The sequence below is a fragment of the Haemorhous mexicanus genome, chromosome 11, assembly GCF_027477595.1.
Source record: "Haemorhous mexicanus isolate bHaeMex1 chromosome 11, bHaeMex1.pri, whole genome shotgun sequence".
Lineage (NCBI taxonomy): Eukaryota > Metazoa > Chordata > Aves > Passeriformes > Fringillidae > Haemorhous > Haemorhous mexicanus.
Window position 1 is genome coordinate 17,359,556 of NC_082351.1, and position 20,566 is coordinate 17,380,121.

Consider the following 20,566-nt stretch of genomic DNA (forward strand, 5'->3'; position numbering starts at 1 on the left):
GTTTCTTGCTCAAAATGTTCCCTGTGAATTCCCAGAGCTCAGCAAAGCAAAGGTTCATTTATAGCCCATCATCTTAATTATTAAAAAATAAATTATTTTTACCATGTGGGCTGATATTTAGCCAGGAGCAAATTCTTATTGCAGCCTTTTGCACAGAGGTGGGTGTCGAGGTCAAAGCCAGCTCCAGTGGATTTTTCCATCCAAAACTGGTTTGAGATGAGGCAATGGGCCCCATGTTTGGAGACAGAGCCAGGGCAGGCGTGTAGGACAGCAGGTGACAGGCAGCAGATGACACCAGATAGTTACACTGGAGCCCAGGGAGCTGAGAGGGAGCTACTAATGGCCTCTGATGAGCATGGACGTGATAAAAATGAGGTTAATGCCCTTTCATTCACCCAGAAACATCTTCAGGAATGTAAAATCCCTGCTAGTCAATGGGCAATCATTAGGACATAAATAATACAGCATGATTGAAGGACAAGAGCCTTTCCTGTAATAATCAGGGCTGACCCAGGGAGGGTTTGGTTGCAGCCCCCCGACTGTGCCACGCTGCAGGGACCCAGCTGTCAGAGCATTTTCTGGTCAGAGGAGTGCTCCAGCCTCTCAGTTCTGCTGTGTGCATCTGTCACCAGAGCAGGAAAATTCTCCTCAGGAGCCCAGGTCCAGGAGTAGTGCTGGGAAAGGAGCTGAAGCTAATGGGAAGCACAAAGGCACAAATTAGGTGAGGAAGCAGTTCCAGGAGCTATCAGGGAATGTTGCCAAGGGGCAGTGGTGCCTGGTGGTGATGCTGGGAGAGCTGGGAGTGGGGCTGGGCTCCCTGGCTGGGAGGGGTGCCTTGTCCCAGCCCCAGCCCAGGGCAGATATTGTGCACACTGAGTACAACACTGCCTTTGCAAGCTGGGTTTGTGGTCCCTGCCATCCAGTGCTGCAGTGTGGTGTAGCCTTGGCTGTGGTTGAGTCCCTGTGCCTGCAGTGGCCAGCCAGGCTTTATAGACATTAAGTTCAGGAGCACTTTCCCTTCACAGAGTGCTTCCCATGTGTGCATGTCACTCAGCTGTAATGTAAATCCCTGTGGTTATTAGAGGGAGTAAATCCCACTCAGTAATAACTTGGATCCTGCTCTCTTTGCATTTATGTTACATTATGGGCCATTTTAAGCCCAGATGCTTTTGAACCCACCAAGCAAAAGAGGAAATGAGCAGCCATCCAACCTTTTTTATTTTATAATGTTTACACTTGTTACACAATAAATCACATACAATCAGGCTGTAAAGTCTGCACAAAACCTGTTGTTTTCTGGACAGAGCAGAAACAGAGTTATATTTATGCATTAACCTGAGTGTTTGGTGCGTTGTTGCACATTGCCTGTTAGTAAAATGAGAATTGACTTGACCTATTAGAAAAAGTCTCTTGTATCTCACCGTGGCTTTCCATGGTTTTGCCTGTGGTGCTCACATGTGGTTGGTGCCAAAGCAGCTCATGAGACAAGAGGAAGGGGACAGAGAGTGGGAGTGGCTGCTCTCCAGGACTCTGGGCACTTGTGATGCTCTGGGCACTGTCACAATGGGGATCCTGGTAGAGACTGCCACGGTTGTTTGGTTTTTATTTTTGCTGGAAGTCTAGGACTAGAAAAGCTCTCAGGCCCAAAAAGGAGCACGTCTCTGCTGCAGTGACATATGTCACAGCATGAGTCATTCAGGGATTATATGTACAAATCCAAACATGTCTGTCCAACTTGTGCTCCCGTGTCCTTAAATGAAAAGGGCACCAAGGGGAAGCTGTGGAGGCTGCAGAGGAAGAGCCAGAACTTCCAGGCTGTTCTACAGCCAGAGGGGAAAGGGCTGCAGGTATGTCTGTGATGCATCCCAAATAAAGCCATGTTCACCCAGTAATTACCCCAGGTACCCCTAAGCCTGTTTGCAGCACCTCTTGGTGTCTTTTGTTCCATGGAAGACACATCACCAATGTGTCAATGTCCATGTGCTGAAAGCAATTTGTACAATAAATTCTTAAAACCCTCGGGATCTAGTAAGTGCTTACCTCAAACCTTTGACTCGTGGTTAGAGGTGCTTGTGTAGGTTACTTGTGTAAGTACCTGTACTGCAAGGTTTTTCACTGTGTCCAAGAAGAGATGCTCTGTATGTGCCTCTGTTTTCTGCCTGTTAACTCTTCCATGCATTGGCATTTGCTTTCAACTTTGTGGCTGACCCATTAAATACTGGATGAAACAGCTTGCATTACATTTTCAACTTAATAAATAGGAAAGGCATTACACAGATTCTGTCTGGCCATCTGGAGGAACAGTGTTCTTTACCCCAACGAATGGCTATCTAATCCTCTCATATACAGTTGGGCTTTATTCTATTAAAACATAATGAGAAAAGACTACCATACCATTATTTGGTGGAGTTAAATGGGATTTTTTGAATAATCAATGGAAGATGAATGAAAAAGATAAAGGTTTTCTTCAAAGCAAAAGAGAGAAAATTGTCTCCTTGGGATTAAAGTATTGTATAACCAAGTTATTATAAAATGTTCTTTACTCACTAAAAATACCCCAATTTCATTTCCATAAATCTTTCCATTAAGAATCAAATCAAGTTGTTGGGTTTTGGTTTTTTTCATTTAAAAAAATGCTAAGCATTAAATGAAGTGTTGTGCTTCAAACAGAGGATGCTGTGGGGTTCCTGCCTGCTCTGGGGTCAGGTCTTTCCATCCAGCTGGTGGCATCAAGGGCTGCTCTTTGTGGGTGCACTAAAATGCCAGACAGAGGTTTTCTGCTGTAGATGGCCTCATGAAGACCCCACAGCCATGTGGGGAAGTTGTGGAGCACAGTGGTCTCCTCCAGGTGGAGGACAGTGGCATATGTGGTTATTCATGCCCAAATTTCAAGCTGCTCCCTCATCCCTGGGGTTTTCACTCCACACAGACCAAGGCTGGGCTGGCACAGGAGCCTTCTTAGCAATGATGCTGTTTATTTATCAGGTGGGGACACTAAATCCCAGCAATCAGTGAACTGTGGCTTTAGGGTTTGTTTCTCAGCAGGAGGAGAATATATTTCAGCTTTCTCCCTGAGTAGTTGTTGAAGGAAAATGACTCCAGCTAGTTGTCACCCCACCCAGATCTGCGTTGGTTGCAACGCTATCCACCTCCAATTCATCAACCAGTCAAGTTGATATAATTAGGAATCCCAAAGTCAATAATCTGATAATCTCCAGTGCACAAAGGCTTGTATGTAGGAGAAGTGATTCCAGGAAGTCTGCAGCTCAGATTCGTGCAGGAAAAATGCCAGATTTTAAAAAAGAAACAGGCAGAGACCCAGAGGAGAGAGTGCTTCCTAATCCTTCACTGGTGACATATTTTGGGCCATCAGTTCTGCAGTAAATGTTTCCCGTACAGTCCTTTAGTGCCTCCAACCCTTCCCTTTACAGCCTTAATAATAAAGTTCAATTACTGGTTGTGCCCTATAAATAAATAATCTCAGTTTAACGAGACTCTCTGCTGGGTGAGCGGTGCCGGCGGTGGGGGGACGTCCCCAGAGCAATGTGCTCCCTCCTCACTCCACACACTCCTGGCCACTGTGGGACGTGTGAGGCACTGGAACATTTGGCAGAGGTTTTGCAGTGTCTCTGGTATGGTGGTATGGAGAAAGGGAGGTCTCAGATCCAGAAATGATGCCAGAAAAATAGGTCTGCTTTTAAAACACTCTGAACATGTAAAATGACTAATATTAGTGCAGGCATTTTGAATATTTCAGGTTGCTCTTTCAAAGTGTCAAGAGTTCCCCTCGGCTTTCCAGTGTTAGGTCAGGAGTAGGGGGCTGGGGGGACCTCTTTGGGAAAGCATCCAGCAGGTTCATTCCCACTTTCCTTCCTTGGTGCCAAGAGAAAGCATTGGAGACCAAACCACTTAGTGAACTGCATCCCTCACAGCCTGTTTTTGGCCACCACAGCTCCAGGCAAGCCTAACACTTTCTTTTTAAGATCTTGCCCTCCTGGGGGATCCAGCAAGGAACCCTCAGGCAGAGCAGGTCTTCTCCTTTGCAGCAGGATAATTTTGGGGTGCATCCCCAGCATGGCTCCATCCTGTCAGCCAGCAAGTTGCCACAGGCTGCTGCACAGGGCTGATGTGCTCCCACAAAAAGCAAGTGGTTTATATAGAAGTTTCATCAATTTTAAATGACAGTGTTGTCTTCCTACCAGGATGTTTCAGCTGTAACATGCTCCACATAAGCCTTTCAACTCGCCTTGTCAGGAACTGTTCTGCCTTCCCCTGGTGTGCAGAGCGAGCCTGTTGCTCAGCAGGCCTTGAGGGGAATTGTCACAAAGCCAAACAGGGAGAAGGGATATGAAATCATCCTGTTTTTCCCTTCCACGGTGGGGTTAGTGATGCCCAGGGTCACATGGTGAAGCACTACCAACTGTTTAGTTCACAGCTGGGACTTGGGCTCCATCAAGGCATCCCACACCCCAAGTCCCTGGCTGCTGGGTTGGGAAAGGAAGGAACCAGCCTTGAGCCTGGATAAATGACAGCACCTGAATACTGAATTACAGGATTTACTGCCATTGCATTGAAGCCTGGCATTAGAAGAAGGGAGGTGGTCCCATAAATCATATGATGGACCTTTCCCTGCCCTGAGCTGGTGTGAGAAGCAGTGTTGTGCTCTGCTGGGTATTATGTTGCTATTTTTTCTCAAAGTGCTAAGGAACCAACTGGTCTTTAAAACATTCTTGTCTGATTTGACAGGGAAGTCTGGTTTATTGTTGCACAGTACCATAATAAATGTAATTTCTGTTGGTTAATTTATGTTGTGGGATTATACTTCTTTACAAAAATATACCTGTAGTCCAGGCCAAGGCTGGAGGTCAAAGAAGGAATATCATCATAACAGGATCTGGGAATGGGGTTAATCACTTTACAGAAACTCGTTGCCCTGGCAGCATTGTATCTGACACCATGAGGAAGAAGGATGATCTTCCAGCCAGGCTAGCCTGGACATGTGAGATGTGCATTGCTCCATTCTGTGCTGAGAAGCACAAATAATGTTCCTTGCTCTCCCTCCCTTTGGTCTGTGCTCATTGGGTGGGTTGGTAACTGCTTCCATAGCACACACAGAGAATTTGGGGGATGCTTGGTGTGTTATCCCACATGGAATGTGGGGCACTGGTCCAGGCTGGGGACAGGCATTTTCCATTTCCCTGCAAGATTCTGGGCACAGGTGAAGGCACCAGCCTCCCCACTGTCTAACAATGGCCAGGCAATAGCTGCAGCTGCAATAGGGATGGGAGCACAGGAGAAAGCAGGGCTTGCCCTGCTCCCCCTCCTGTGGGCAGGAGCAGCCTGGCACAGCCAGGGCAGCAAGGATTTGTTGCCTCAGTGGCACCACATTCCTCTCATTCCTGCTGCAGGACTGGCTGTCAGGCCTGAGCCTTGGCAGGCAGCAGCCACGGGATAACCAGAGGTAACTGCATGGGGACATTTCTCTCATGTGAAGGGGAGAAGCAGGATGTGTGCACACTTGCAGATAGGCCTGGTGCTGAGTGTAGATTTATAGGCAAGGAGTAAACAGGAACATGGGGAAACACTTTCCCTTTCTCCATAAACTTTTCAATTTCAGAGCAGCCCGATTCAATAAAATTATCTTGCAGATGGAGGTTTTACTGAGTCTGGCCCATAAAGCTCCCATTATGGGGTTTACAACTGCCTTTTACACAAATCCTGCTCTAATAAAATACAGTGGTGTTTACAGTATTCCTGAAATGGCCACAGAATTACTGTGTGCACAAAAACCCAGATAGTCATTCTTGGTTTATTGCTCTGGGCACTCCTCTGACAACATAAAGCAGCACAACTTGGGGTGGGGGGGGAAGGGGAAATGCAGAGGTAGGAGGAGAAGAATTATGCTGTTGCTTGACCATGATACCCCAGGGAAATACCATTAATTTACAGCCCTCACTCTGCATTCCCTTGATGTAAATTATAAATGTGCTTCCTAAAGGTGCTTGGTGTCCGCAGCATGCAGCTGTGGGGAGTGGCTGGGCATTACTGGCAGCTGGGTGATCCCAGCCACCAGCTGATCCAGCCACAGCAGGCAGCCAGGCTTGAGCTGGCCGAGGCACAGCTGAAGTTTGGTAGAAATGTCTGCAGCATGGTCCTTTTTCTCTTCCCACCTGCCTTGTGGGTGCTGCCTGGTGCTTGGAGCAGAGCGTGTGCTGGGTAAGGTTGGGAGCTGGTGGTTGTGCTTGGAGGGGTTTGCTGAAAAGCTTCTGGTTAAGAGCTGGTGGTGGGGCTAAAGTAAAGGCTGGATGCTCTCAATAGGGGGGAGGAAAAACTGGGAATTCTGGAGGAGATGCTTCCAGGAAGGAAGAAATAGCCTGAGCTGTGTTTTTGGGCATGGCTCTGTGCCCTTGGTGAAAAACACAATGACACCATTATGGTGATTTCTAATGCATGATTAAAGAAGATGCATTTCAGTTGCACCTCTTTCCTCTGCTTGTCCCCTTGCTGAGAGTGTTAGCTGAGAGGTGATGGCTCTTCCTTTATGGCAGGTTCACACTGCAGGCTTTCAAGTTCCCTCTTTATTTATCACTGTTAATCTTTGTGCCTATGTACCTGCAAACCATTTCATTTGCAACTCTGTTAATTAGGCCAGAAAGCAGGTCAGCGTTCTCTCCTGTTCTCCTTAATATATTGTCCTCTCCTTAATATATTTGTTTTCACAAATTGACCTGAGGTGATTAATGCTGATTTTCAGTGCTGTGCTACATGTAAGGGCAGAAACTTCTTGTGTGTACAGAGGAAGTGTCTCATTTAGGATGAAGGAACACTATTTAAGTTGTAGTGAAAACATTTATTTTGTGGCACATATTTAACAAGTCAATTCATAGTGAAGTTCAGCTTTCTTCTTTTGCAGTGAGCTCAGCAAGAAGAATTGATTCAGTCAAAGTTTTTATTAACTTTTCTTGTCATTAGGTACCTAAATACCTTTGCAAATCTATCCTCCATGTGTGATATGCCCTGATCACATTGGAATTGAGTGGCAGGGTGGAAACTTGCATCATTCTCCTGTTAGTCCCTGTGCTCCATCATGCTCAGCACATCACTCTGCACCCAGGGAGGGCCTCCCTGCCCCAGTGCTCAGGTGTCACCCCTATAATCTGTCACTCTCTGGGGAAAAGGTGCACATGCAAAGCTGAATTCCAAGGAGGCTGGTGAAACTTGGGACTTTGTTTATGCTGCAAATTGGGAGAACTAAGATTAATGGTATGTTTTACAAAGCCTTCTGATGCAAGAAAAGATTTAGTTTTTCTATTTATTATATTTTCAGTCTGTTATTTTGCCGTTACATCTGCTTGCTGCATTATTTTTCAGTGTCCAAAAACATGGTTTCTTTCCCACGTGTGAACACTCTTGTTTCCTCTGGGTTGCTGATTTTAGCTTACTTAATTGTGGCTGGGATTGGTCATTTGCTTGCCATTTCCCTGATCTGCCCTTCTGTAGATCTCACAGTAACTCTGTTAAAACTAATGGAGTTACTTCAGGGCTATAGTGCTGCAACCAAAAAAATCTAACCTGTCTTTTAAATTAAATTACAACTGCATAAATAAACTGTCCCCACTTCTACTTGGGGTCTTCCAAGGAATCCTACATCAGTGATATTTGAAGATACTTATGCTTGCTTCCAATTCCTTTCTTTGAACCCTAAATATAAAAGCTGATGTGTCTCTGCCCTGCATACTCCCTCCTTCATTATTTTTTCTCCTGGAAGATTAAGATGTGTTACAGGTTTGCATCAGAACCACCCAAGCTCTTTTTTCCTTTCCAGTTTGCCTGACTCCAGCCAAAGTCTGGAATTCCTTTCTGCTTTGCAGTCAGTTTACTTCACCTCTGTGTCCACTTTAGATTATGGTAGTAATTTAGGAAAAGTAATTAAAACAAACACTGTGGGTTTTTTCTAAGTCATATGTGAAGTGGGAGAGGGGCAGCTCAAGTCTGTGTTTTGCCACATAAAGTGATGGTGGCTGTGTGAGCTGTCTGGGTCTGCTATTGCTACTTCTGGTTGCACCTTTGCAATACTTCTGCCAGTGTTTTGTTCGGGTTAAGAATTGCTCATTATGTTCAGTCAATATCCATCCTTCTCTTCTTGTCCAATCTCACCTGTCAGTGGGGTGATTTAAATTACTGCTTGGGTTGTGAATCCCAAATAGGGTTCAAGACAGGAGGGAAGAACCGAGATGGCTGGCATGGACAAATGGTGATGGGTCTGTCTGTGTGGCAACAGAGCTTCATGTGTCATGGCTCTTTGCTTTTGGGAAGGGTACAGGAATAATGTATGGCAATGCTTTAAATGCAAGGAGTGATGGATAACCTGACCCGAGGGGGCCGGTGCTGCAGCTAGAGCTACTGCATGGATCTGCTCGTGGCGGTCGCTGAAACGAAACGAAATAAAAATGTTGTTTGTTTTTGACAGCTTTTTGCAATCTTTGCATTTGCAACATGCGGCGGGTACTCTGGAGAGCTGCGCCTCAGTGTGGACTGTGCAAACAAGTCCGAGAGTGACCTCAGCATTGACATAGCCTTTGCCTACCCCTTCAGGTAACGCCGGCGGCGCGCGCGCTTCGGCTCTCGGGGCTGGGCTGGGATCCTTCACTTACAGCACATTTCAGTCTAGCACCCGTCTGGGGCTCCAGAATTTTCCTCTGGTGTGCAGGAGGAATGAGTTTGGCTACTCATTTGGCTATCCACCTGGTGTGGATGGGGCCGTGGAACTGCTGGGAATGGGAGCTCATTAGTGACTCTCAGATTCCAGAGCCCTGTGGAGGCCAGGAAAGCTGGGGGAGTGGAAAATGGGAGGCAAGGAAAAATGAAACAACACAATCATCTCAAGATCAAAAACTGTAGTGTAGCCATTAACTTAAGCTGGAAATGAGAGAGGTTTCCCATCCATTGCAGTAGCAAGGATCTGGAATAGCTGCTCCAAGGGAATCATCCCAAGATGAAAAACTGTAGTGTAGCCATTAACTTAAGCTGGAAATGAGAGAGCTTTCCCATCCACTGCAGTAGCAAGGATCTGGAATAGCTGCTCCAAGGGAATCATCCCAAGATGAAAAACTGTAGTGTAGCCATTAACTTAAGCTGGAAATGAGAGAGCTTTCCCATCCACTGCAGTAGCAAGGATCTGGAATAGCTGCTCCAAGGGATGGGGAAGCAAAAAGCCGAAATGAGTTTGAACCATAATTTTGAAATGCTTTTGAAAATTTTATTAATTGCCTGTTTGCATCTCTTGGTGTCTGAATGCTTTAAACCTAGTGATTTAGGAAAACAGTTTTTATAGGGTTTTTTATGTTTTTAAGTACATCTGAAAACTATAGTGTAGTTATACATATATATATATATATATATAATAATATATACTTATATATATAATGTTCTTGCCATTTAAGATCCTGCTTCAAAAGAGCATCTACAGTCTATTTTTTAGATATGCCAAGTCCACTGCAGAAACCACTCACTTTTGTATAAATGATTTCTTCAAGGAATTGAGATGATTAAGAAAAGAATGCATAATTCAATCTCAAGTCTAGTACACTATGACTCTAAAATAATTTTTCTTCCTTGGGAAATCACATGCTGTTTTGCTTATGATTGCTATGCACAGACCAGACTTGAAAGCTTCTGTTTCTTAAACATGTTCTAAGATACAGCAAATTCTAAACAGTGGGAACTAAATTTGATTCCTTGAAATGTTGTTCTTGCTTGACATACATTTATTACTCCAAAAAGTCACATTTCCTGGTATTACAAATGTTTATTTTTTGGCTTGAATATGTCCACATTTTCTTTCATTTCTGCTTAGTATGCGTAGGAGAGATCCTGAAAATTGAGTTATGTGAGTTTGTAATTTGATTCACTTCCAAATAGGTCATTTCTCCAACATTCACTACAAATACACCCTGTAGTGAAGTGCTTTTAGTTTGCATGATTATAAAATAGTATTTTATTTTAAAAGTTAATAAAACAGAGAGAAGTAGCCCTGAAGTGTTTCACCAGGCACATCGACCATTGTTTCTAGAAGGAAGTGGCTGGATCTGCAATTTCCCACAGTTTTGCTTATTAGAAAACTGGAAGTAATTGATGAGTAATGCAACATTCCAGCATGTTGCAGAGATGATGCAGAATAGGGTTTATTTGCAGGAGGGATCCAGCTGAGGCTGTAGCTGGCCCTTGAACTCAGCATGCACAGAAGGGATGTATGGCACATACAGTGGGGTGGTTGGCTACGTGGTACAAATACACCTGAAATGTGCAGGTGAGAGGGGAGATGACTCTGAGCTGCTGTTTCAGGAGAAGCATGAATATACTGAGATTTTGTGCAATTTGGGATTTTGTTTGCAAACCTGAGGCATATGCAAAAAGTGTCCAGAGATGTGCAGATTATATGAGGCAGCAGATGTGTGCCTGGAAAATCTGCTACTCTGGAACTTGGTGTCATCTCAGTGTTTTATCTAAATATTCCTGTGACTTTCTCCTGTGTTTGCTATTTTTGCTTTTCTCCAGTGCTCCTTCCACAGAATGGAGATGGGGTGCTCTAAAAACAGAAGTGAGATTAGTTGGGAAAGGTAACATCTCAGAGCAGTGAATAAGCTTGGAAAAGGCAGCTCAGAAAAGTTGAGGCTTTCTAATGAAGACTGTTCTCCTCAGGCTGAGGCTCATCTCCCTGCATGGGCTTGTAGGCATTATTAGGTAGGATGAATTTCCCACTAGTTGTCTTGCACTCAGGTCCATCTTCCCATGGCATTTTCCTTTCAAATGCCTTCACAGTCCTGATTATTGGCTGTCAGCTGGGGGAGGTGTAGGTGGAAGGAGAGAAGCTGCTGAGCATCTGACACCCTGCTGCTGTTGGGGCTGTCAGCAGTGACACTGAAGCAGTCAAAATACCTGAGTGCTGCTTTTTTATGAGCTGCACCTTCCAGCATGACTTGAAACAAAGCAAGTTGTGCTACCAGCTGCTTTCATTTCTCTTGCTGGGAATTTGAGGCTTTATTTTCTTCTCCCAAAAAATGAACTGCAAGACCTTAGCCAATAGATGACAAGTGTCAAGAGCTTAAAGCTGGTAAACAAGGGGGTAAGGCTGAACAGGACAGCTTGGCAAAGCAGGAAGGCTTGGGTGTTTTGGAAATGAGATAGAAGGAACCTGAAAACCTTCCTATTGAAGCAAGATCAGAATGGGGATAGAGTTGTCCAGACTGAAAGGATGGGCATTGCACTTGTGACCACATGCTTCTGGGGCCAATCACCTGAGCTAAAGAAAAGGAGGATGCAGGAGGGCAAAACCAGGGCTGGTGAGGGGGTGATTCGTGTGGCCCCAGGCCAGTCTTGAATGCACAGAAGCAGCGCTGCACTCCACAGCAGGTAGCTCCAGATGCATCTTCACACCTGCTTATTGAGATTTTTCTCAGCCCCACCCTACAAATTGCAAAAGTCTCCAGCAAGAAATAAAAATGAGTCCAAGAGAAATAATTAGTACAATTAGACAGGGAGTTTTGAAATATACCTTTAAACTAATATTAATTCTTTCTTGGTTTTTCTTTTTTTTAAGTTATGGCTATGTGGAAGTTATGCTTGTCTCCTGTGTTGTCTTACTGCTGTTGTAACTCTGGTAGCAGGAAATTGTGGAGCACCAAAAGGAAAACCCAAAGAAACCTTTTTCACAAGGTGACTGCCTCTCGTTTCTGCTGGAATCACTTTCTTATTTAGTTCTGGACCTGGATTTGCCCTTTGAAAAGGAGGAAGTGAGGAAAAGCATAAAAGTGTACTAATCACTAGCCACTGCCAGAGTGACCTGGTGCACTGCTGGGAGACAGGATCCCTGGGAGAAAAGCCCTGCCTGTGCAGGGTGGCTGTGTCAGGAGCATGAGGAGGCTGAGCCATTCCCATCTGAGCTTCTGCTCTGAGCTCATGCTGCTGAGGTGCAGAAACCACTGAAGAGTCCCCCCAATATTGATGTAATTGACCCCAAATCTGGCTCCACCATCTCTCCTGGAACAGGAGATGAGATGGATGCTTTTCCATCCACAGTTACACTGATTCATTTAAGCTTCCTGCAGCCCACATCCATGACCCTGTAGTCACCCTGTAGTGTGGAAATTAACCTGAAGTCTGAACCCTAATATCCTCCAACAGTGAGTCCTGGAGCTCTGCCACACTCTTCTACAGATCCTGCCAGACTCTTCCATGCCTAATCTGATATTTATAAAGATGTTTTAAATATTCACCTGAGGGTTTTTTCTCATTTTGGCCTGATTCTAGTTTTATTACAGAACATTTCTTCCTTCCTCATGTTTTAAAGCAGAAATCAGCCATTCTATGGATACCTGTATATGCATTTTGGAAGTTTTACAAGTTCAAATATGGAATCAATTTCTCTGCCCCACAGTAGCAGTTTTTCTCTAGCATTAGGATCTGTGCTTGATACAGAGTCTATTGCAAATTTGGCACACATTTGGATGTTCATTAACTTGACCCTCGCCCAGGCAATGATTCTTTGAGGGGGTGGAAAAAAAATTCAGTATCTTGGGATTATTTGTTACTCTCACAGTCCATCACCCTTTCAGATTGGATTTGTCACTTATCCAAGTGCCCTGAAGCAATATGTTTTGTCTGTAATAAGAGTCCTAGTGAAGGTCCTATTTGTTTATTATTTTCTGTGATCCCAGAAATATTTTTATCATGTACTTGCTTTTTCCTTGGGCTTACTTTGATAATAAGAGGTTGAACAGTACACCTACTGGGTACATACTTGTTACTGATATTCACTATTTTAAGATGCTTTTTCACCCGTCCTCCTAAAAGTAATTATTTTCCTTTGCTTAACTTACCGAGTCTGTACTGAAGATTTTTTGCTAGTTAATGATTCCCATCACAAACCTGATGTTTTACTTGCAGCTGGCAGAGTTGCACTGAAATATTTGGGCTTCTTCAACTACTGATTTAAATGAACCTTTGTACCTCAGAAGTGCTCTCGTGGTGGTGTGCTGGGAGAGGTGCTCTGTGCTGAGGCCATCACCTGCTCTTTGTGGTTATGCCCTGTCCATTCCAGGGAGCAATGCTGTGCCAGAGCCTGGCTCTGGGTGATGCTGGTGGGCTCTGTGGCTCATGGGAGTCCCATGAGCAGAAATGTTGTGCTGGTTGGGCCTGCAGGGCAATGGGAAGGGAAAACCATCTCAATACAAGCCCCTAAGTTAAGTCTTGAGGCAGTCTCTGGACTAAAATCTCTTTGCCTGTAGCTTTTGGAGATGCTTTAACCCAAGCCTACATACAGAGTCTATCCCCAAGTTAAATGCTGCATGGGAATGAATTTGGAGCATCTCTTGTCTTTTCTTGGGGCATTCATCCTGAAAACTACTTGGAAAATACTGGAGGATGACATTGTTAAATTTTAAACAGTCTCACCTAAGCCAGTGGTTAGGTGAAGTGTGTGCAGAGGTGTTAGGAGCACAGAGCCACAGTTACCAGAAGGACAGAGTAGGATTTCCTGGTGGTGCTAACGTGAGACCCTGATGAAAATGTCTTTGCACATCTTTGTATCCCAGCAGTGATCAAAACAAATGTTTTCCATTTTATTCTAAATCACCTATTAGTATCTTTTCAGTGTGCTAGTAAAGCTGTCTCTTCAAGTGGTCCTTCCTTCTGAAGAAAAAGGAAATTATGTTTTATGGGAGCTTTTCATTCACTTTAAGCATCTCATTTGAATAAAGACATTCCCATTGAGCACCCTTGAAAGTGTTCACCTCATCTGCATGCTATGGGCAGCCTGGTCTTCCATTTGAAATATGACAGCCAGATCTAAATTGCCTACTTAGAAGCTACAAATGATAATTAAGGAGAAAACATCTAACTTTTTGAGCTTTGCATCCATCTTTCTTTGGAAAAGGCCTCTGCTAATGTTAGCACATTTCTGTGCAGGGTGTACTATCCTTCTATCCTTCTATTTTTTGTCATCCATTTGTAAATCTTGCTTCAGAATTCAGTGAAAAACATTCTGGCTGAAAGATTATGAATGTCTGTAATGGCTGTGAGACTGAGAGCTGCTGATAAATTGAAATTCTTTCCACTAAGTAGTTGCCTGCAGTGCTGACTTTCAGGCAGCTATGGCAGGTTCTGCTCCCAGACTTCTTGGGAGGTTGGAGATAGGAAAAAATAAAGTCACAGAGTCAGCTGAACTCCTTAAGGTGTGTGTTTTATTTTGGATGTTTTCATCTTACAGAAGATGCCCCTTCTGCAAAACCAAACTGTGGTCTCATAAACCTCCTGTGCATAGACAGGAGCAAAAGCAAGGCAGCAGGAGCTGTGTACTGGCTTCAGGTGTGAGCTGTGCCAAAATGCCCCAGTTCCCAGGTGGATTTGGCAGAGCTCCTGGGAAGGTGAGAGATGCTGGTTAAACCTTGCATGACCCATTCCAGCTTAATGAAGGGATAATTCTCCACCCTGGAAATTCCTAGAACAAAACTTGGTGCTTCTGAGAAGCAGATTTTGCACAAGCAGGAGTTGCAGGGATGATTGGGTGGAGTTCAGAAGACCACGAGCTGTGCCACAGTGGTTCCCTCTGGATCTGCTACAGTGAAAGCTGCATTAGTTCAGTCCCTTTTCTTGCCAAACTGTGGCTGCCTCATCTGGCACTACAGATCTGGGGTTAACAGCTGAACTGATGAGGAAAAATGTTCAGTAATACATCAGCTAAGTTGGAGATTTTCACCAATATCCCTGTTATATAAACTGTGTAGGATGGGCACTGAGAGCTCAGTCATGGCTTTAATTATTTTTCACATCTGTTTCAAACTCTGACCTCAGTGGTGCTTTTTATACCTAATTTTGACCTCTTAATGAATAATTTGTCTAACCAGAACTTCTACTGTTAGTGGAAAGAGGAAATTGTGTGAATGAGGAAGATAATGTTGCATCCTGCTGGGTAAAATTCAGCAAATCCTTCAGGTTACAAATATCTATGATTGTGACACCTTCACAAAGTATCTTCATATTTAGTATGACTTCATGATGCAAACTGAAGCATTAAGATATATTTTTAACTGGGAAATAGACCTTTTTTTCTCAGTTGTGATTTTACATTCTGGTAATTTATAGGGCTATCCAGAAAACTGCAGCTCAATTTTTCAAAATCTCCCAGTGGAAAGCCAGTTAAAAGATTTTATGCCATTCTGACATGAATGCAAGAACTTTGTGAGCTATTTCAAGTATGGCCCCAGCACTTCCCTGGCAGTGAAGGCATCAGAGACCTTGGTCAAGTCTCTGTACTGAAGCAACTCTGGAAGCAACCTGAACATGGAGCTTGCAAAGCCAAACTGAGCACTGATCAATGGTTGGTTTAGTTAGAGCTGTTTGTTCTTAGATTGTCTCCTGGGCTAGGGAAAAGGTGATCCTGGTCTGCAAAATAAGTACTTTTCTTTGCAGCTTTGAATGAGCATAGTTTGTAATAGGAAAGGATATTTCACATTTTTATAACTGGCTCTAGTGATTAAAGAGTGCATCCCATAGTTCAGAGCCCTGATGTGATTTTTGCTTGCTTGTGCATGGCTACAGACTATTGAAGTAATTGAAAACTGCAAATCAGTGTTCTCCAATTTCCACAAGTCTTCAAGGACCACAGTGACTGTGAAATACTGTCTTTAGAAAAAGAGAAAATGGGGCTTTTTTACTTGGACAGCTGTGGTCTGCAGTAACAGCTGTCCATGAGAACAATGTACAGTGTAATTCCTATTGTCAGGGTTTGATGGAACTGCTGCTGGTTTGATTAAAACAGATTAAAACATGGATGACTTTGTGACTTTTCTAGTTTTGAGGGCCTCCTCCTGACCCCAGTTACAGTCTTCAAAAGCCACTTTGTAGAAATCTTCAAGCTTGGCAAAGAATGGTCATTACTTCCAGTTTGCACTTTTGGAACTGTGGATAAAGGCAAGTGTCCTTTCCTCACAAGTGAGGGACCAGAGATGCTTCGAGTCACCCTTTGTTCCTGCATGAGATCTACAGAAATCTGATAACATCAGATTTACCAGAAATCTCATAAAACCCCATCTTCAGCTTCTCTTTGGGGCTGACCCTGGGCATGTGGTCCTCATCACAACTGTGTTGTTGAAGCAAGAGACCACCCACCACCCCCACAATTTCATGGCTGGTCTGGATGGCTTGGCTTCTGGCTCAAACTACTTTGTAAACAGCCAAGAAGCTGCAGCCCAAGGGTGGCAAAGCCTCTGCTTGTTCAGGGCTGTCAGCAGGGACCCAGTGCTTGAGGAGGTCAGGGGAGGAAGACTGGTAAAACCATGAAGTCTCCAGTTAACTGCAAAAACAACTGTTAACCAAGGACAAGCTGATGGGTCCAGGCAATATTTTTGTGATGGGGCAGCAGCTCTGCAGATGAGATGACTTCTCCAGATGTTGAGGTCATCTCAGTTGCTGCTGTCATCAGTGTTCTGCTTCTACTCTGTAGCTTTTAATCCCTTAAAACTCAGAACAAACACATCCTTGAATGCTGAACTGGGGCCATAGAGGAGGTTTGTCTTGGTTCACAGCTCTTCAGACTGGTTAGTTCTTGTCTTGGTGTCCATGTACAAACTTTGCAAGAACACAGAGCTCATGGACACACAGCTGGAGGGGGAAGGAAAGTGGTAGGAAATTTCTGGAGATGGTGTCTGCTGCAGATAAGGGAGAATGCTGTCTTAAAACTTTGCAAATTGTGGAGCTTTTCTTTTGGCACTCAAAAAGTGGATTTTTCCTGAATTTGGATGATCCAGACTGGCTGATTTTTCTTCATAGAGGCTGTATTTTATGCTTAACACTGTTTTAGTGCCAGAAAAATTCTTCATTAATTCTTTAGGCCAAATTTGTTCTCTAAGTGGAAGCTGATTTTGGATTTGTTGCAGTTTTTTCACAATTTGAATTTTTAATATATATTCATGAATAGTCTCTGCAGTATTGTGCAGTGATGATGTTTTATCTGTGCCTGCCATAAAAGCTTTTCCTAAAAGTCAGAATTTAGGCAACTTCCCTTGCAAATTTTTTTTAGCACATTTTCATGCTGTCAGTACAGAAGCAACCAAAGCAGCCACCCTTTGGCTTTGCTTTGTTTGGTATTTGATCCCTGTATGGCACATGGTGACCCAGCTGGAGGACAATCAAACACATGCCCTTCCCCTTTTTCCTTCTCCAAAATGTGCATTTGCTGTGCAGGGGCCCTGAAGATTTCCCCAGGCCTGTAGGGGATGAGGTGCATGGGATGTCTTTGGTCTCCTCTCACACCTGGATTCTACATTAATTTATTTTCCAGGAGATAAATGCAATATTTTTCATTCAGTAGACTCTGGAGAGGATGTGCATCCAAGCCTGTGCAGCACAGCCCCACTTAGTGCCTGTCCTCTGTGGTTTCACACCTCCTGGGCTATGCAAGGTGTGAAGGTGATGGCAATTTGTCTGCAGGTCCATCACCAGACCCACAAGTCTGCTCAGCCTGTGCTGCAGCCCACCAGCTCCCTGAGGAAAGGATTTGTCATATCCTTCCAAATGTACATACTGTGACTGGGAGTTTCATCCCCTAAAACTCTCCAGAGAACTTAATTTGATTGCTTTAGGTACATTAGGACAATACTCTTGAGAAAAATTATAATTAAATACAAAGTAATATTGAAATACAGCACAAAGGAGTAAATGCTGCTGCATCTTCTGTAATTGCTCTTGTATGTATATCAGTTGGTCTGGGGGTGAAATTGCTGCTTTCAGGGTCTGTGGATCTGGATGAAAATGTGTGTGAACACTGCTTGTCACAGGCTGAAGCATTTGTGCTTTCAGGTGGTTCTGGCAGAACACCAGGTCATGCCCAAGGATTTGGAATACTTTTCCATGGAGTTCATAGCCCATTTGATGGTGGAAGGGAAGGTGAACTGGAGGTGGTGTGAGCAGCTGCAGGATGTGTTGGGGTGCAGGAATGGCAGATCAGCAGTCCCACACTGCTCCATGCAGAAACATTGCCCAGGGATTTGATACTTCCACTTCTCAGAAATGGTCTCATTATATTCAATGGCTTTTCTTTATGATTTCTACTGCTTGTGTTTCATCTGTAGATGTTTAGATTTCTGTAAATCTTTCTCCAAATGGAAGCTTTTGTTTGGCTCTGACAGGAGCTTCTTAGTTTGGAAGCTGTTTCCTGTGTCTGTCCACAGGAGAGGACAGCAGGAGGGACATGAGAGCCATGGGCTCAGCCAGGATATCATGATGGGACCAGGTAACCCTGGACAGTTATTTATGAGGTGATGTAAATGTATGCCAGTGGCATTTCCAGGTCCTATAATTTGCCTTGATCCATGAACATGATGGCTTTTTTTAAACATAATTAAGGGTTACCTTCCTTCAGAGGTAGTAGCAAAGTTTCCCAGAGACTTGAAAGCAGTTTTTCCCAAAAAAAATAGTTCAGTGAAGAGAAATCAGAGTATATTGCCACTAGTCTGTACCACCAAGAATGCAAGTGCCCAATCTGAGAAGGTATCTGGGCTGTACAGACTGGTGGAGCATGTCTTTGAGCACTGTGCTCTGCTTACACAGCATGTGTTCCTGAGAAGAACTGTGAAATTATCTTGGGAGATAAATCTGGGTCTTGGATAAAGGCTTGGAAGTGGGGTTGGGATCACCCACTCAGCTTAGCAGGCACTCCCAGCAGCATGTGTTCTATAATGAGCCTTTCTGTTGGCTTTTTGGTGCTACGATGGAGTAGTAGGGTTTGCACTCCTGCTACGTGCACAGCCTGGGGAGGCTCCTTCCCAGGGCTGGCACCATTCCAGATGTTTCTTCCCCCAGGAATGTTGTGCAGGCTGTTTCCCAAGAGCTTTGTGCACACAGTCACTGTGACTGGGTCCTGCAGGGGATCTCAAGCTGGGATATGGCACTGCTGCCTTCTGCCCACCACCAGTGCTGTCCCTTCAATGCCTTCAGAACCCACCCTCAAAGGAGTTGTGTACCTTCTCTTCCTGGAGGCCTGAGCTCCTCAGGGGGTCTCAGACTCACTGTCTTAACAGGAGAAATTAAAATTTTTTTTTTTGGTCCTGCTGATCTGGACATGGATTTGGATGGGTATAAACCACTAAATTGTGACAAAGGGGAGATCTTCAGGATGTTCAAATGTCCAGGATATGAGCTAGGAGTAAATGTTTGCAAGATGATATATGTATTTGTGTGAAATGACTGGTAGTGCTGAATAATTCTAGAGTGATGTGGGCTTTGGAATTCATTTTTTGGTAATAAACAGAGAGGATTTATTAAGCGGACAGCAGTTCAAAGTGAAATATTTTCAAATAGTCTTTGATCAGCCAACTTTATTCCTTCTTCTTCTTCTTCTAGAAAGGAAAGAAACAAAAGACAAGGCTTGAATTGCTGAGTCAGAGGGAAGATTTTAATTTTGCTCTCTGTCTGCAGATAAAAAAACCATACAGATTTTTTAGGGCAGGTATGTGGTGGAAACGAATGTGCTGCTGCTCTGTAGGGGAGGAGGGTACTGAGGGCACCTTTGGGTGCTGAGGAGTCTGGAAGGTTTGTTGTTTTATGGGGCAGCTGGTAGAGTGAGGTATGGAAAACTGCTGAGATAGGAAGGATGGATAAACATCTCAGTTTTGAAAGGCTGTGGTGTGTGCAGGCAGCACTGAGATGTGTGTCATGGCAGATGGGCAATGTAAAGGATGGGAATACTTGAGTAAGGTAATTTTTTCATTAGGAAAAAAGCTGTTGGAGAGCAGCTTGGGGTGAGAAACAGTCTTGTCATTGTTAGCAAAAGGGTAGAAACCTCTGATTTTACCAGAATAGCACAAGGTGCAAAAGAGCCAGGGAGCAGTCACCTCCATGATAGCTGCTGTCCTGCTGAGGTGCAAACCCCATCTCATCCCCACAGTTGTCCAGGGCTTGAATAACATCTCAGCTATTTGACTTTGAAGGGCTGGAGAGAGCTTCAGCATTAATGGCTTCAAGGGGTTCAAATGTGGTATTAACAGGCTCTCTGCCTGAGACTAACTTCAGCAGCTCCTGGATGCCTGGGTGCAAAGACTGAGATCCTGTGGGAATTGCTGGGTAATGGTTTTGATGCTGCAGGGTCCCCCCACTCAGGAGTTTGTCCCTGCAGAGCAGATCTGGGGGGAGGAGGAGGATGAGAATGCAGAGCTCACTCCATCCATCCTCCTGAAGCCTGGAAGGAAATCTGTTCCCTGCTGGGTGAGCAGCCTTGCAGATATCCAGGATTTTAACACCAAACATTCAGGAATGGCCAGCACTGGGGAAAGTGTTCTTTGCAGTGAGAAGAGCAGGCTGGGAAGAGTGTTGGAAGAGTCAGTGGACTCCAGTTTCCTTAAAGAAAAGACTTTTCATTTTCAGGCAGATTTCTGCTTTGACCTGACTATTAGAGATGACTTTCAAAGTGTTTTTCTTAATGTAGGTAATATCTCTAGAGAAGTTTTACAGGAATTATGAGCTCTGTTGTGTGAAGAAAGGCTCTCATTTATTTGTATTCTTTCACTAAGCC

The 20,566-nt window shown here is 44.2% G+C and overlaps 1 protein-coding gene across 3 annotated transcripts in view; it reads left to right on the forward strand.

Moving 5' to 3' along the window:
- SYNPR (synaptoporin) overlaps positions 1 to 20,566 on the forward strand; it is a 101,223-nt gene that overhangs the window by 65,421 nt on the left and 15,236 nt on the right. For all 3 annotated transcript variants that reach the window (XM_059856717.1, XM_059856716.1, XM_059856715.1), the window contains one exon: positions 8,471 to 8,595. In XM_059856717.1, the coding sequence (XP_059712700.1) occupies positions 8,471 to 8,595 (125 nt within the window). The remainder of the gene's footprint in view (positions 1 to 8,470; positions 8,596 to 20,566) is intronic.